This window comes from Rana temporaria, chromosome 3 (genome assembly GCF_905171775.1).
Source record: "Rana temporaria chromosome 3, aRanTem1.1, whole genome shotgun sequence".
Taxonomy (NCBI): Eukaryota; Metazoa; Chordata; class Amphibia; order Anura; family Ranidae; genus Rana; species Rana temporaria.
In genome coordinates, this window is record NC_053491.1 from 483,089,402 (window position 1) to 483,105,188 (window position 15,787).

The window sequence follows — 15,787 nt, forward strand, 5'->3', positions numbered from 1 at the left end:
CAAATGTGGATGAGGGGGCATGTTTTATGTAAATTCTTGGTGACCCAACGTGATTGACATTTTTCTCGAACGGCGCATGCGCCGTCCGTGGAATTTCCCAGTGTGCATTGCTCCTAAGTACGCCGCAAGGACGTCATTAGTTTCGACGTGAACATAAATTACGTCCAGCCCTATTCGCGAACGACTTACGCAAACAACATAAAAAATTAAAATTTTGACACGGGAACGACGGCCATACTTAACATTGCGTGCGCCTCCTAATAGCAGGAGTAACCTTACGCCGAAAAAGCCTAACGTAAACAACGTAAAAAAATAGCGCCGGGCGTATGTAAATTTGTGAATTGGCGTATCTAGGTCATTTGCATATTCTACGCCGAAAACGCCACCTAGCGGCCAGCGTAAATATGCACCCTAAGATACGACGGTGTAAGAGACTTACACCAGTCGCATCTTAGGCTAATGTCGGCGTATCTTGCTTTCTGAATACAGAAAGAAGATACGCCGGCGCAGATTTGAATTTACGTGGCGTATCTATAGATACGCCGGCGTAAATTCTCTCTGAATCTAGCCCCTTGTCTATAATCTTCATGTCCCTTTACCATGTGATCAGCAGACATTCTCTGCTATGTCTCCCTCACTCCGCCTCCCACACTTTGTCTCCACCCACTGCTGCTTGCTATCCACTCTGAAGCCTTCCCTCCTTTCCTGGGTCCCGCCCCCTCCAGTCCTCTTCCCTACGGAGATCCCTATCACAGGTCTGTGGAGATTTCGCTCCTCATCCTTTCCATGGATCCTTCTGCTGCCTCTGGGAACACTCTGCTCTGGATGCCGGAACCATCTGTGCTCCCCAAGTATTGTCTCCCAGTTCTGTTTATTTTCCCTCTCTGCACATTTATTTGGTTATTTTATACCGGGTTCATGTCTGGTTGTGGGCTTGTCTCCTTATCTCTATCTCTGGGGTTGCAGGTTCTCAGAGCCTCCCTTGTACTTTTTCTTGTAAATTGAACACTCTGGCACTTGCCATTGGTGCCTGGGTTTGGCTCCATCCTTCATTTTTCACCATTTTCATGGACTACTTTGGTGATGTTTTTCTGTGCAATTTGGACATATGCTGCCATTTTTTTAGTTAGAACTTTGACCTTTGCACATGATGATGTGATCACATGTGGGTGGCGATGGGAGTTTTTTTTTTTTTTAAGGTATACATGTTGTTTTGTGTCACTTCACTGTTGTCCTGAGGAAGACGAGCTTGTGCCTCAGCGAAACATCAAAATAAAACCCCATCACTGAGTGTTCACCTTTCAAGACCCGTGAGTGCCGCCTTATCATTTGTATTATATGGACGTCATGCTTTACTGAGCACCTGGGCCCATTTTATCTCAGATATGTGTGCAGTGACAACTACTGGAATATACAGTATATATGATGGCCCAGATTCACAAAGCACTTACGCCGACATATAACAAGTTACGCCGAAGTAAGTGCAAATGTGCGCCGTCTGTACGCAAGACCCACAAACAGATATGCGCCTAAAACCAGGCTACACCCCGCCGACGTATCTTGCTTACGCCGGCGTAGAGTGGGCCCACATTTAGGCTGGGAGCATGGTGCCGCTCCCATTGATTAGCCATTCAAACATGCAAATGAGGGAAATACGGCGATTCACGAACCTGCTTGCGCCCGACGCAGGCTACGAGAGGTGCTCGTAAGTTGTACATCCGGTGTAAAGTTATGCCCCATAAAGGAGGCGCAACACAGCAGCAGACATGCAAAGGTCTGCACCAGGGAACACAAGCCGGCGTATTTTACATTGGACGTGTGTCTGGCTGGGCGTAGGTTACTTTCATGGCGTACGCAGTGATCTGGCGTATCTTAGGCAGTTGTTCCGATGTGGTTTTGAGCAGGCGCAGGGGGATGCGTCCACGTCATGGCGCATGCGCAGTTCGTTATACGTACTTGTCTGGCGCTCGGCCCATCATTTGCATGGGGTCACGCCTCATTTGCATGGGTCACGCCCACTTCCACCTACGCCGGCCTGCGCCTTTGAAACCCACGCCACGCTGGTGCAACGTTGGGAGCACTGGCTTGCTGATATCCATGCTTGCAGCTCTGCACTGCGTCGGCGTGGCGTTTGCGTTACGGTGGCGTAATGTGCGCCCACCTCTCTGTGAATCTGGGTTTATGTATGCTGTATAGGCAGACAAAAGTGAGTACTCCGCGATAACACCAAATTGAATACACCTGTTCCTCATTCACACCTGAGACCTTGTTTGTAACACTAACAAGTCACATGACACCGGGGAGGGAAGATGACTAATTGGGCCCAATTTGGACATTTTCACTTAGGGGTGCACTCACTTTTGTTGCCAGCAGTTTAGACATTAATGGCTGTGTGTTGAGTTATTCTGAGGGGACAGCAAATTTACACTGTTATACAAGCTGTACACCCACTACACAACATTGTAGATACAAAGTATAATTTCTTCAGTGTTGTCACATGAAAAGATAGAATACAATATTTACACAAATGTGAGGGGTGTACTTACTTTTGTGAGATACTTACTGTATGTACTGTGTGTATATGTATATGTGTGTGTGTGTGTATATATATATATATATATATATATATATATATGATATCAGGATGACACAATGGAGGCAGCAGGTTGTAGAACAGTCGGTGTCGGGGATGTAAGTGTTGGCAGACCCCATGTAAATGAATGGCCGTACGAACGGCGCATGCTCAGAATCACGTCGCATATACTCCCTAAGATACAACGGCTCAATGCGTACGACGTGAACGTAACTTACGCCCAGCCCCATTCACGTACGACTTACGTAAACGACGTAAAATACGACGGCTGTTCCGACGTCCATACCTAAACATGACTTCCCCCTTCTTTATGAGGGATAACTATACCCTGGACGTACGCCTTATGTAAACGGCGTAGATTACTGCGACGGGCGTAAGTACGTTCGTGAATCGCGTATCTAGTCCATTTACATATTCGACGCGTAAATCAATGGAAGCGCCCCTAGCGGCCAGCGTAAATATGCACCCAAGATACGACGGCGTAGGAGACTTACGTCGGTCGGATGGAGCCAGAATTCAGGCATATATGGTTTCCTGAATACGGCGCATAGATACGACGGCGCATCCTGGAACTTACGCGGCGTATCAACAGATACGTCGGCGTAAGTTGTCTCTGAATCCGGCCCATTGTGTTTTTTTTAAAATTGTCTTTTTCACCTTAATGCAGCCTATGCATTTACCTTTGCAACCCCTTTAAGCATTTTGTATTTCAGTAAAAATGAAAATGATAAAAATACAAGAGACTCCCATGCTGAGACATTAAAGGAAATCTGTACTGAGGGGACTATGGAGAAGACAATGCTGGACCCTTCCTGAAAATGCTGTTTGCCTGACTGTCTCTAGAATTGTCTCAGTACTTTGAGACACTGACCTGGAACAATTATGCAGATGAAGAAATCTGAGTTCATTCAAAACTACCTATCGGAATACTGGAAGCCATTGGATCAGAATGACAGCCAGGGAACTAGTTTTTTTTTTTTTTTTGAAAAGCCTATGGCGTGTGAACACACCCAAAAAACTCCACCCGGTGCAGAAAAAATGTGCACACACATAAAGAGTGTTCACAAAAACGTGCAGATGGGTGCAACGTCAAGTGGTCCTCCTGTGAAGAGGGACCCAAACCCTGATCCCCTGGGGCGTTAGGCTCCAGACGGGGACTGAGGTACTGTGGTCCGAGCAACCGAAGCCGACACGGACCCAACTTCCTCGGAGGGACTGCCGAAACAGAACCCTCCCAGTACTAGGTGGGGCTCCCCCGAAGGGAGACCCCATGAGAGTAGGCGAACTAAGCCAGAAGGCCATGTCCACCCACTCCCAAGACGTTCAGGGCTGGCCCGAGGACCCGCACCCTACTAATCACACAGTGACAAAACGTGTACAACAAAAAAAGACAAAAAAGTGACAAACACAGGCTTAAATAAAATAAAGTGGGGGAAGGGATAGTGGAGAGGAGAGTGAAAGAATTGGCCATTGTGGTGAAACAATGACCAGGCCCTCCGGCCAGGAATAAAAAATTCCTCCGGTCCTAGCCAAAAGGCCCGGCCCAGGAGGCAGGTGCTAAAAAAAGCGTGTACCCCTCCCCCAACCTGCTCTATTGTCACCCTTCACCCCTCCTCCGATCTCCATGACTCCTCCCAGTACAGACAGAGCTCATCACCCACCACCATCTACCAGACCTCACTTCTGTTCTTCCCAGCCCCCTCCCCCCACAGCACACTTCCTGTATTAGAGCACCCTCCCCCCCACTCTGGGTGAAGGAGCAATGGAGACACTAATGGACAAGAGCATAGTCAGTCTGGGGGGATGGGAGTGTTAGATGCACTAGCAGATTTAAATACACTGACAAATTGCAGTCAAGTTCCAACTCACATTTTATAATCAGTTACAACAAACAGTTTTTTTTTTCTTTTTAGGATAAACGATTTACATAAATAAAAGCTGATCATTGTACGCCCCCCTGTCAGTGGTAAATGGCTTGTCTCATCCCTGTAAATTGATACAGAGGAGCTTTTTTTTTTTAAACAGCAGACTTACTGGCCAGATCACCAGATGGAAAAGAGAAACAAGAAGTTTAAAAAAGAAAACAAATGCAGACATCAATATCTAACAATTAGTATGCTACAATTAGTTTGCTTGTGGGATTAATACCACATTATATATATCCAATCGTTTTTCTTTCCACCCCATCCCCCTCTCCCTGTGATGTTACTAATCTCTGGGCAGAGTTCTCACATCTCCCGATTCCCCCCACAGATCTTTATACAACCTCTCCCTACATGTATCCCAGCATGGAGGGGCTCAGTGAAGGTGGTGGTGAAGGTGTGGAGGTGTCGGATCGGGTCACACAGATCATAAAAGGAGATCCGCCCGGCCTCATAATCCAGATCTATCCTGACTCTGTTACTGGAGATATTGGAGGGTAAGAGGATCTCTTTACTGTCATGTCTCACCTTATACTGATCATTATTCCTGTACAATCCCCAGGACTTCTTATTATTTCCAATCCATGACTCCCATCCTCCTCTCTCTATACTGGGGTAACACATTCCGACTCTCCATATATCTGATCCCCCGACATCCACTTCCCAGTAATGTCTCCCTGAGGAGAAACTCCGACTGCTCAACACCTGAGGATAATTCTGAAATCTCTCTGGAGTTTCTGGACGATTCTGGTTTCTATGTGACCTGGATGCAGTTTTCCTGTCATCTGATATATGGAGCTTATTATGAGCTGTGTTTACATCCAATAATATGTCTGCAGCTCCCTGTATATAGAAGTCTACATTTACCTCTGTTATCATATCAGATAATGTGTGTAATGTGTGTGATATCCCCGCCACATCCAGACCCTCTCCATCATGGAGGAGCTTCTCATGTCTCTCGCTGTCCTCATTATCTCCATCCTCAGTATCACACAAGTCACCTGTGTCTGATTCCTGTAAGACAGTCAGTGGATCCGTCATGTTACACAGCTCCTCAATGTGACGCATCTTCCTGGACAGCTCCTCCTTCTTTATTTCCAGATCCCGGATGGAGATGGAGATCCGCTCTGCCCTCCCGGAGATTTCCCTCAGGACTCTCTTCTCCAGATCTTCCAGACGTCTCCTGAGATCTCTAAACAGGACAGTGACTCTCTCGGTGTCACCAGCTGCTTCTTCTTCTACTTTCCTCCTGTGTTCCTGCAGACTCTGGACTCTTTCCTCCGTCTCCTCTCTCTTTGTCAGAAGTTTCTGCAGAACATTCCTCAGTGTCTCCTTCTTCTTCTCAGAAGCCTCATCCAGTGACTCCATCTCATGTCCTTTATGTTCTCCAATCACACAAGACATACACGCACAAGTATCATCCTCAATGCAGTAATACTCCAGGATCTTCTTATGGACGGAGCATTTCCTGCTCTCCATGGACAAGGTGGGGTCACATAAGATGTGTTCTGGGGACTTTTTGTGGACTTTCAGGTGTTTATCACACAGAGAAACCTCACAGTGTAGACAGGATCTAACAGCAGGTACAGGAGAGTCCACACAGTGAGTACAGAAGACCCCGGACTCCTCCTGATTTGGCTGAGCAGACAGGAAATTCTCCACTATGTTACGTAGTGTTATGTTCCTCTGCAGTGCAGGACGATCCGGAAACTTCTCTCTACATTCAGGACAGGAATATCCTCCAGACCCCTCCTGTGTATCCAGCACACGATCAATACACACCCGGCAGAAGTTGTGACCACATCTCAGGTTTACAGGATCTGTATAAATGTTCAGACAGACGGAACATTCCAGCTCAGCTCTCAGGTCACCAGACGCCATCGCTGACAGCAGAAGAGGAAATGAAACTGAAACTCTCTGACACCGGAGAAGAATGCAGTTGGGAGGGTCACTTCCTCCTACACAGGGTGAGGCTGGGCTGTGACTTCTGTATTCGTAGGATTAGCTATGTAAAGGGACAGAGATAATAAAAGGGCGTCATTAAGAGAAATGTACCTGTTCTGGAAAAAAGCTCATCTTGTACAGAATGCCCACTGTGTCCATAGCCAGGGGCATAACTAGAGTTGGGCACACCAAATACATTTCCCACATTTAGTACTCTTAGTCCCAGCACTGCCCTGACCACCCACTATTTCCTCTAGACATGTGCAGAATGTAAACATTTGATTAGATTTGTTATTTACATTAATTTGTTTAGCTACATTCATTTAATTCGTTTTCAGATTTTGCTTTGTTTATTCAAAGTGGAATCAATTCTGAATAGTTTTGCAATTTCCAAAGAGAATAAAATAGAATAGAAAATAAAGGAATAGAATAGAAAACATGTAATAGAATGGAAAATAATCTAACAGAAAATAAAAGAATAGGATATAATAGAGTAAAAAAGAACAAAATAGAATTAAAAAGAAAATTTTAATCATCCTCTGAAATTCGAATAGAATAAAAAAAGATAGGAATAAAAAAAATATAATATATAATATAATCATTTTCCAAAATGCAAATAAAATCAAATGGGCAGCACAGTGGTGTAGTGGTTAGCACTTTCACCTAGCAGCAAAAAGGGTTACTGGTTCGAATTCCGACCACGACACCACCTGCCTAGAGTTTGCATGTTGCTCTGTGCCTGCGTGGGTTTCTTCTGGGTACTCCGGTTTCCTCCCACACTCTAAAAGACATGCTGGTAGGTTAATGGGATGATGTCTAAAAAATTGTCCCTAGTCTATATGAATGTGTGTTAGGGACCTTCGGTTGTAAGCTCCTTGAGGGCGGGGACTGATGTCAATGTTCAATGTATATGTAAAGTGCTGCGTAAATTGACGGCACTATATAAGTACCTGAAATAAATAAATACAATTTGAAAATAATAGAGAAGAATAGAATAGAAAAAACAACAGAATAGAATGAATATAACCATCTTCCAATTCTAATTTATTCAAATTCTAATTGATTCTATTTGAATTTTGGGAAATGGTTATATTCTTTATATTCTATTGTTTTTTCTTTTTTTTTTTTTTTTTTTTACTTCTGCAGACCGTTATGCCGCATACACACGATCATTTTTCGGCATGAAAAAAACGTTGTTTTTAAAAAATGTAATTTAAAATGATGGTGTGTGGGCTCCACATCATTTTTCAGGTTCTGAAAAACGACAAAAAAAAATTCGAACATGCTGCATTTTTTAACGTCGTTTTAAACTATGTCGTTTTTCGGGTTGTAAAAAAATGATCGTGTGTGGGCTAAAACTATACTAAAAACCCGCGCATGCTCAGAAGCAAGTTATGAGACGGGAGCGCTCGTTCTTGTAAAACTACCGTTCATAATGGAGTAAGCACATTCATCATGCTGTAACAGACAGAAAAGCGCAAATCGTCTTTTACTAACACGAAAGAATAGAACTTCCCCTTTAGAGTGCCGTCGTACGTGTTGTACATCACCGCGCTTTGCTAGATCATTTTTTAAAAACGATGGTGTGTGGGCAACGTCGTTTTAATGATGAAGTTGGAAAAACTTAGTTTTTTCTACATGCTGAAAAAAGACGTTCTTTTTCATGCTGAAAAATGATTGTGTACGCGGCATAACTCCTCCTCTGCACCAATTCCTGCAGTCTATTACTCCCAGGACTCCTCTTGCACAAAACCTCACTGTGCAATGCTAGTTTCTCCACCCAATTAACTTCACACTACACCAGGGATCACTCTGAATGGTCCCAGGCAATGCTGTATCCTGGCCTAGGCCAACAAGGCCCAGGCCTAGGGCAGCACTTTGCAGGGGGGCAGCATGGAAAGAGTCCCCGCCGGCTTCAAGCTAATAGGGTTAGCAGTACCGCATTTGGCCAGAGGTGCGGGGGCACCGATGACACTCAGAACGGTTCAGAAATATTCGGAATCACTTGGAAATACTCCATTCCCGAGTATTTCCGAACCTTTGCAAGATCAGCCGAGCTGTTCCCAAGGCTCTCCGGTGCCCCCCATCTCTGGCCACATGCGGTATTGCATGCAATAGAAGTCAATGCGGAACAAAATATCTTTGTTTCCATTGACTTCTATGGGTAAACTCTTTTTGATATGCGAGTACTTTGGATTACAAGCATTCTCCTGGAATGGATTATGCTCGTAATCCAAGGTTCCACTGTATAGGTAAAACTTTTTTTTTTCATTTTGGATAGAGTAAGGGAGGGTTATAGCCCCTGTCAGTTTATTTTTTTACCATCCCTGACCTATTGCAGAGATTTACGAGATACTTGTTGTTGATTCTTCAAAAAAAAAATTGTTTTATATCTTTATGTTTGAAGCCTGAAATGTGGCAAAAGGTTGCAAAGTTCAAGGGGGCCGAATACTTTCGCAAGGCACTGTATAGAGGGAGGAGCAGAGTCCTCCAGCAGTGCAGAGTATTTTATTTCAGGAGAGATATAGAGGAAGGAGCAGAGTTCTCCAGCAGTGCAGAGTATTTTATTTCAGGAGAGATATAGAGGAAGGAGCAGAGTTCTCCAGCAGAGCAGAGTATTTCAGGAGAGGAGAGTTATAGAGGAAGGAGAAGAGTTTAAGATAAAAATGCATTCATATTAAAAGATCACAAAACCTGAGCACAGGGATAAGAACTGATCCAGAGCCGGCCTCTATCTCCCTCACTGTTCTCAGCTCCTCTCACACCACTTCCTGGTCACACTGTGATGACATCATCAAGCTCCTCCCAAGATTCATCATCACAGTGTGACCAGGACGTGGTGTGAGGGGAGCTGAGTACAATGAGGGGGATAGAGGATGGCTCTGGAACAGTTCTTATCCTTGTGCTCAGGTTTTGTGACCTTTTAATACTTACAGATGTACAAATGTGTTTATGTCATTCCTGTATGCAGAGCAGACCAGGGATGGATTTCGGTGATAATTCATACAAATCGGGGGATGGGGCGGCTTCACAGAAGAACATACATTTTTATTTTGATGTGGAGTTTATTTTTATTATGGGTGGAGAAGGAAAGCTCCCTATTGGTTACTATAAAGTCTGTCGATGTTGCTGTCACAATTTTATAACCACTTCAGCCCTGGAAGGATTTACCCCCTTAATGACCAGGGGCTTGGACTTCCCATACGTCCCCTCTCAGATCTTGAAGGACATTGAGAGCTCCTGGGGTGGATGGGAGGATGACGTGTTCTGGGAGTATTTGCATGTCCCCAAGCCGTGTTTCCACAAAAAACTGGGAAAACGTATTGACTCGAGTTTAAGCCTAGGGTGTCCGTCTGCATGCCTCACTGTGCCTCACTTTGCCTAGCTGTGTCCATGTGCATGCCTCACTATGCCCATGCCTCACTGTGCCCATGACTAGACTGGCGTTTAACATGGGAGTCTATGTAAGGGGTTCCTGGCTTTAGAAAAAGCCATAGGTCCCCCGGACAACAAACTTTGCACACTTTCAGAGGAAGAGTGGGGCTACATGTGTGCCAAGTTTGGGGTCCATGAGACCTACGGCTGGCCAGTACCGGGTCCCCAAAGTCCAGGAGATCAGGCGCAAAAAGGGGACTCGAGTATAAGCCAAGGGGGGAATTTTCAGCACAAAAAAATGTGCTGAAAAATTCAGTTTATACTCGAGTATATACGGTATATCTATTTTTATACATAATTTATTTGTGCAGTTACCCACCCAAGTTGTTTCCCTTCCCCCATCCAACTTAATTAATGGGATGCCCCTGGTCTTGGGCCCAGGGGCCACTTTTCCATTTTCACAGCTGGCGACCAGCTGAATTCTGGTGGGGGTGAGTGTAGCACCCTCTACCTTATGTAGGTTGCTAGAAGTAGTTGTTTTTTATTTACAGCCAGTGCAGGTAAAATTAGGCTGTGAGCTAGGCCTGTATGTTTTGATCTGGGGGCTGGGGAGTGACATGGAGTGTATCTGGGAGCCCTAACCAATCCCCAACTAGGATTGGCAGGGGGCAGACCTCCTATATATTCTCATGGTCAGCCTGCTGCGGGAGGTGGCCTAGCAGGGTGACGGGTGGAACTACTACACTCAGCGACCCCATGGGGGGCACTGCTATATGTATATATGGTATCAGGATGACACAATGGTTACAGCAGTTTGTAGGACAGTCTGTGTTTCTGGGCTGTAAGTGTTGGTAGAGGCGGCAATCTTATCATTGGTAATAGGGGGTGACTGAAGGTTTCCATTTCTCGGACTCCCAATTCATTTTTACCATCAATCTCTAGATCCTTGTAACAATGTCCATCATGTCATGTTCTCTATTAGAAAGGACACCGGAGGATAGGGTGACCACGTGTCCCGGATTGCCTGGGACAGTACCGCATTTTGCAGGTCTGTCCCGGGCACCTTCATTCCAGGACAATACAGTGTCCCGGAATGAAACTGACACAGCCACCCTCCCGGCCAATCTGATGCCCCCAAAAAAGGCCGCCACATCACCGCTTTACTCACTGACAGTACTTGTCCTTGCCGGAAATGCCTGGAGGAGCACAATCCCCGCCCCCTGCTTGTGATTGGAGAATTCATAAATCCTGCCTCTTGTGTCCAATCACTGTACTGCGATTCGTTACAGCACAAGCTGATTTTTGGGAAGGTGTCCCTGAATGGTAGTTTGGAAATGTGGTCAGCCTACCGGAGGATGGACATGACAGCACTTGGATGGAAAACTGGGCCTAGTCAGGCTCCTTGTCCAGTCTGGAGATTCCAAAAAGACCCAGCATGCCTTAGGCTCCATTCACACCTAGTCAGACAAAATCGTGGTACAAATAGCGGCGTTTTGTACCGTGATTTGCGGCGACAAAACGCCGGTATTGTCCGCCTAGATGTGCCCCAGATTGACCCCCTCTATGGAGATGCTTCCCATCTCCTAGCCGAACGCCGAAAGCCGCCTGAAAAAAAGGTCCGGGACCTTTTTTCAGGCGGCAGGCGTTCGGCGTGGAGATGTGAACCATCTCCATAGAGGGACATGTGTTCTCATCCCTCTGGCGGCAGCGGCGTAGCACTACAGGCGTAAAAACGCCTAGATGTGAATGGGGGCTTATAAATAAAGTGTCATGGATGCTCCGTTTACATTTTTAAAATAAAGGTTTCATACAAATAAAAACAAACACACTGATCAGATTAAAAATGTTTAAACATTTTTTTTACTATATAACCATAAATCATTGTACTTTCCTTTAAATCATGAAATCAGGACTGGAGATACGTTGGGTTGATCTTTGGGTTCATCCAAGCCGAATATTCACCAATTCCAAAAACAAGCAGTATCCACACTCAGGATTCCAGTCTGACAATCAACTTTATTGATACAACACCATCTGCACAAACTCCTCCCTCTGACAGGTTTCCTCCCAATGGAACTTAATTATAAACACTAGAGGTGTGCTTGTTACTTCCTTGGAGTTGGTGAATGAATTCTGTTGCTGAACCTTTGCATTACATAATGATTATGATCAGGTCTGATTAGAAAATGTAAACATTTTTTATCCCAGGTTAATAAAAAAATATTGGATATGAATATTTCACATTTGCCAAGTGCAGACAGCAGGTGGTGCTATAGGGTCAGTTCTCCAGCACTCCTCCAGTTGCTGACTTATGTGCTGTGAAGTCTGTAATTTGATCTCCTGATATTCAGGCCACACACAGCGGGAGGAGTCAGAGGAAGGACACGCCCACCTCCCCGCCTCTACTTCATACAGCTTTGTGTGGAGGATCAATGAGAGAGAGACAACCCAAAAGTCAGCAGCTGCTGCTGGTCTGTCTGATAGGGAAGCCCAGAATTTCCAGTGACACCGTGTCATGGAAGCGCCCTGTCATCAATGGAAATATTTGTACCAGTATATATACAAGTTATCGAAAAAAGTGACACAAAAGATAGTAAATATCACCAACACAATTTTTTTAAGTGACCTAAACACATTATAGTTATTGTTAAGCATTTTGTATATCCGTAAAATTAAAAAAGCAAAATAATCTCCCATGCTGAGACTTTAAAGGAAACCTGTACTGTGGGGACTATGGAGAAGACAATGATGGACACCTTCTGAAAATGCTGTTTGCCTGGCTGTTTCTTGTATTGTCTCAATACTTTTATGCAGATGAAGAAATTCAACTTCATTGAAAACTACCATACTGAATACTTATTCTGGGTCAATTACCTAGAGAGTATGGAAGCCATTGGATCAGCATGACAGCCAGGGAACTATTATTTTATAGAAGAAGTAGTTCCCAAGGTTTGCTGCTATACTTCCTCCCTACATGCCCCCTATAATACAATTGTGTAGGATGCCGACAGGTTAGTGTGTGATCATATATTTGCAGTAGGGATGAGCCGAACACCCCTGGTTTGGTTTGCAGCAGAACATGCGTACAGGGGAAAAATTTGTGGGAACACCATTAAAGTCTATGGGACACGAACATGAAAAATCAAAAGTGCTAATTTAAAGGCTAAAATGAATGTTATTGCCAGAAAAAGTGTTTGGGGACCCGGGTCCTGCCCCAGGGGACATGTATCAATGCTAAAAAAAAAAGGAGCAGTGATTTTAATAATGCTTAAAGTAAAACAATAAAAATGTAATATTCCTTTAAATATCGTGCCTGGGGGGTCTCCTTAGTATGCCTGTAAAGTAGCGCATCTGTCCCGTTTTTATAACAGTACCACAGCAATAATACATTTCTAAAGGAAAAGAGTATAATTTAAAACTGCGCGAGGCTGTAATGTATTGTCAGATCCCGGCAATATAGATAAAAATCATTGAAATAAACGGTGTGAGACATTACCAGGCCCTTCGGGTCTGGTATGGATATTAAGGGGAACCCCGCGCCAAAAAAAAATAGCATGGGGTCCCCGCAAAAACAATACCAGGCCCTCCAGGTCTAGTATGGATTTTAAGGGGAACCCCGTGCCAAATAAAAAAAATGGCATGGGGTCCCCCCAAAATCCATACCAGACCCTTATCTGAGCATGCAACCTGTCAGGCCGCAGAAAATAGGGGGGACAAGAGAGCGCCCCCCTCCTGAACCATACCAGGCCACATGCCCTCAACATGGAGAGGGTGTGTTGGCGCCACCCCAAAACACCTTGTCCCCATGTTGATGGGGACAAGGGCCTCTTCCCCACAATCCTTGCCCGGTGGTTGTGGGGGTCTGCAGGCAGGGTTTTTTTCGGAATTTGGAAGCCCTCTTTAACAAGTGGACCCCAGATCGCAGCCCCCTATGTGAATGGGTATCAGGTACATTGTACCCCTTACCCATTCACCAATAAAAGTGTAAAAAAAGTTAAAATGACAGGAGACAGTGTCCCGCAAGTTTTTCCGGTCAGGGCGCTGTGATCGAAGATGGAGTTGCATAACAGGACACGATTTTTTAACCACTTAACAACCGCCCTATAGACGAAATACGTCTACAAGGCGGTTGCTTAACTCTGGGAGGGCGTCAATGTACGTCCTCCAGAATCGCGCGCCCTGTGGGGCGCGCACACGGGAATCTCCGTGACCGCCGGGTCCTCCGGACCCGGCTGATCACGGATCACGGTAAATCGCCGCTGATAGCGGCGGTTTACCACGTGATCGCTCCGTCCAATGACGGAGCGATCACTAGTAAACAAACCGGCGTCATGTGATGACGCCGGTTCCTCCCTCTCCTCTCTGTACCGAACGGTACAGTGTGAGAGAGGAGAGGGGAGAGAGCGGAAGCAGCAGCAGCTGCTGCTGCGGGCTGGATCTGTGACACATGCAGTCACAGATCCAGCCATCCATCCCTCCCTGTGCAATACTCTGCAATGCCCCCATACTCTGCAATGCCCCCATACTCTGCAATACCCCAAAATACTCTGCAATACCCCAAAATACTCTGCAATGCCCCCATACTCTGCAATGCCCCGCAATACTCCGCAATGCCCCGCAATACTCCGCAATGCCCCGCAATACTCCGCAATACCCCACAATACCCCACAATACTCCGCAATACCCCACAATACCCCACAATACCCCACAATACTCCGCAATATCCCGCAATACTCCGCAATACCCTGCAATACCCCACAATACTCCGCAATACCCCACAATACTCCGCAATACTCCGCAATACCCCGCAATACTCCGCAATACCCCACAATACTCCGCAATACCCTGCAATACCCCACAATACTCCGCAATACCCCACAATACTCCACAATACCCTGCAACGTCGTCTATGGGGGTTTTTAAGTAGCGACGTTTGGCGCCATTCCACGAGCGTGTGCAATTTTGAAGGGTGACATGTTGGGTATCTATTTACTCGGCGTAACTTCATCTTTCACATTTATGCAAAAGAATGAAGAAGAAATACTAAATTTGCCAAATTTTATAACAGAAACAAAGAATTTTTTTTTTTTTTTACAGAATTTTCAGTCTTTTTTCTCTTATAGCGCAAAAAATAAAAAACCCAACGGTGATTAAATACCACCAAAAGAAAGCTCTATTTGTGTGAAAAAAAGGACGAAAATTTCATTTGGGTACAATGTTGTATGACTGAGTAATTATCATTCAAATTGTGAGAGCACCGAAAGCTGAAAATTGGTCTGGTTATTTAGTGGGTTTACGTGCCCAGTGGTCAAGTGGTTAATAAAGGATTTGTCCAAAATTGTCTATGGTCATTTTTACTTTTTTTACACTTTTTTGGGTGAATGGGTACAATCTACCCCATACCCATTCACATAGGGGGGCGGGATCTGGGGGTCCCCTTGACAAAGGGGGCTTCCAGATTCTGATAAGCCCCCTGCCTGTAGACCCCCCACAACCACAAGGGTTGTGGGGTTGATCGCCACAACATGGGGACAAGGTGCTTTGGGGAGACATGTGGCCTGGTACGGTTCAGGAGGGGGGTGCTCTCTCGTTCTCCCTTTTTCCTGCGGCCTGACAGGTTGTGTGCATGGATAAGGGTCTGTTTTAGATTTTGGGGGGCTCCACAATTCTTTTTTTTAATTTATGCATGGGTTCCCCCTTAAAATCCATACCAGACCTGAAGGGTCTGGATTTTGAGGGGAACCCATGCCATTTTTTTTTTGTGCAGGGTCTCTCTTAAAATCCATACCATACCCTTAAAATCCAATCCATATCCCTCAAAAAATACCATACCGGGGGAAAACTTGGGCCATTTTTTTTTCAATGATTTTTATGTATATTGCTAGGATCCGACAATACATTACAGTCGCAAGCAGTTTTGAATTAAAAAATGTTCCTTTTACAAATGTCATTT

At 45.2% G+C, this 15,787-nt stretch overlaps 1 protein-coding gene across 1 annotated transcript; it reads right to left on the reverse strand.

Annotated features, from left to right (window-relative positions):
- Window positions 1-4,660: 4,660 nt before the first annotated feature.
- Window positions 4,661-6,530, reverse strand: LOC120933694 (E3 ubiquitin/ISG15 ligase TRIM25-like). Its single transcript, XM_040347045.1, has one exon. It carries the CDS (start codon window positions 6,394-6,396, stop codon window positions 4,822-4,824), a length of 1,575 nt encoding a protein of 524 aa, XP_040202979.1. The 5' UTR covers window positions 6,397-6,530; the 3' UTR covers window positions 4,661-4,821.
- Window positions 6,531-15,787: the final 9,257 nt, after the last annotated feature.

Bases quoted from the DNA above. Each gene is read 5' to 3' on its own strand.
- LOC120933694 (XM_040347045.1), bottom strand. From the start codon at position 6,396: ATGGCGTCTGGTGACCTGAGAGCTGAGCTGGAATGTTCCGTCTGTCTG.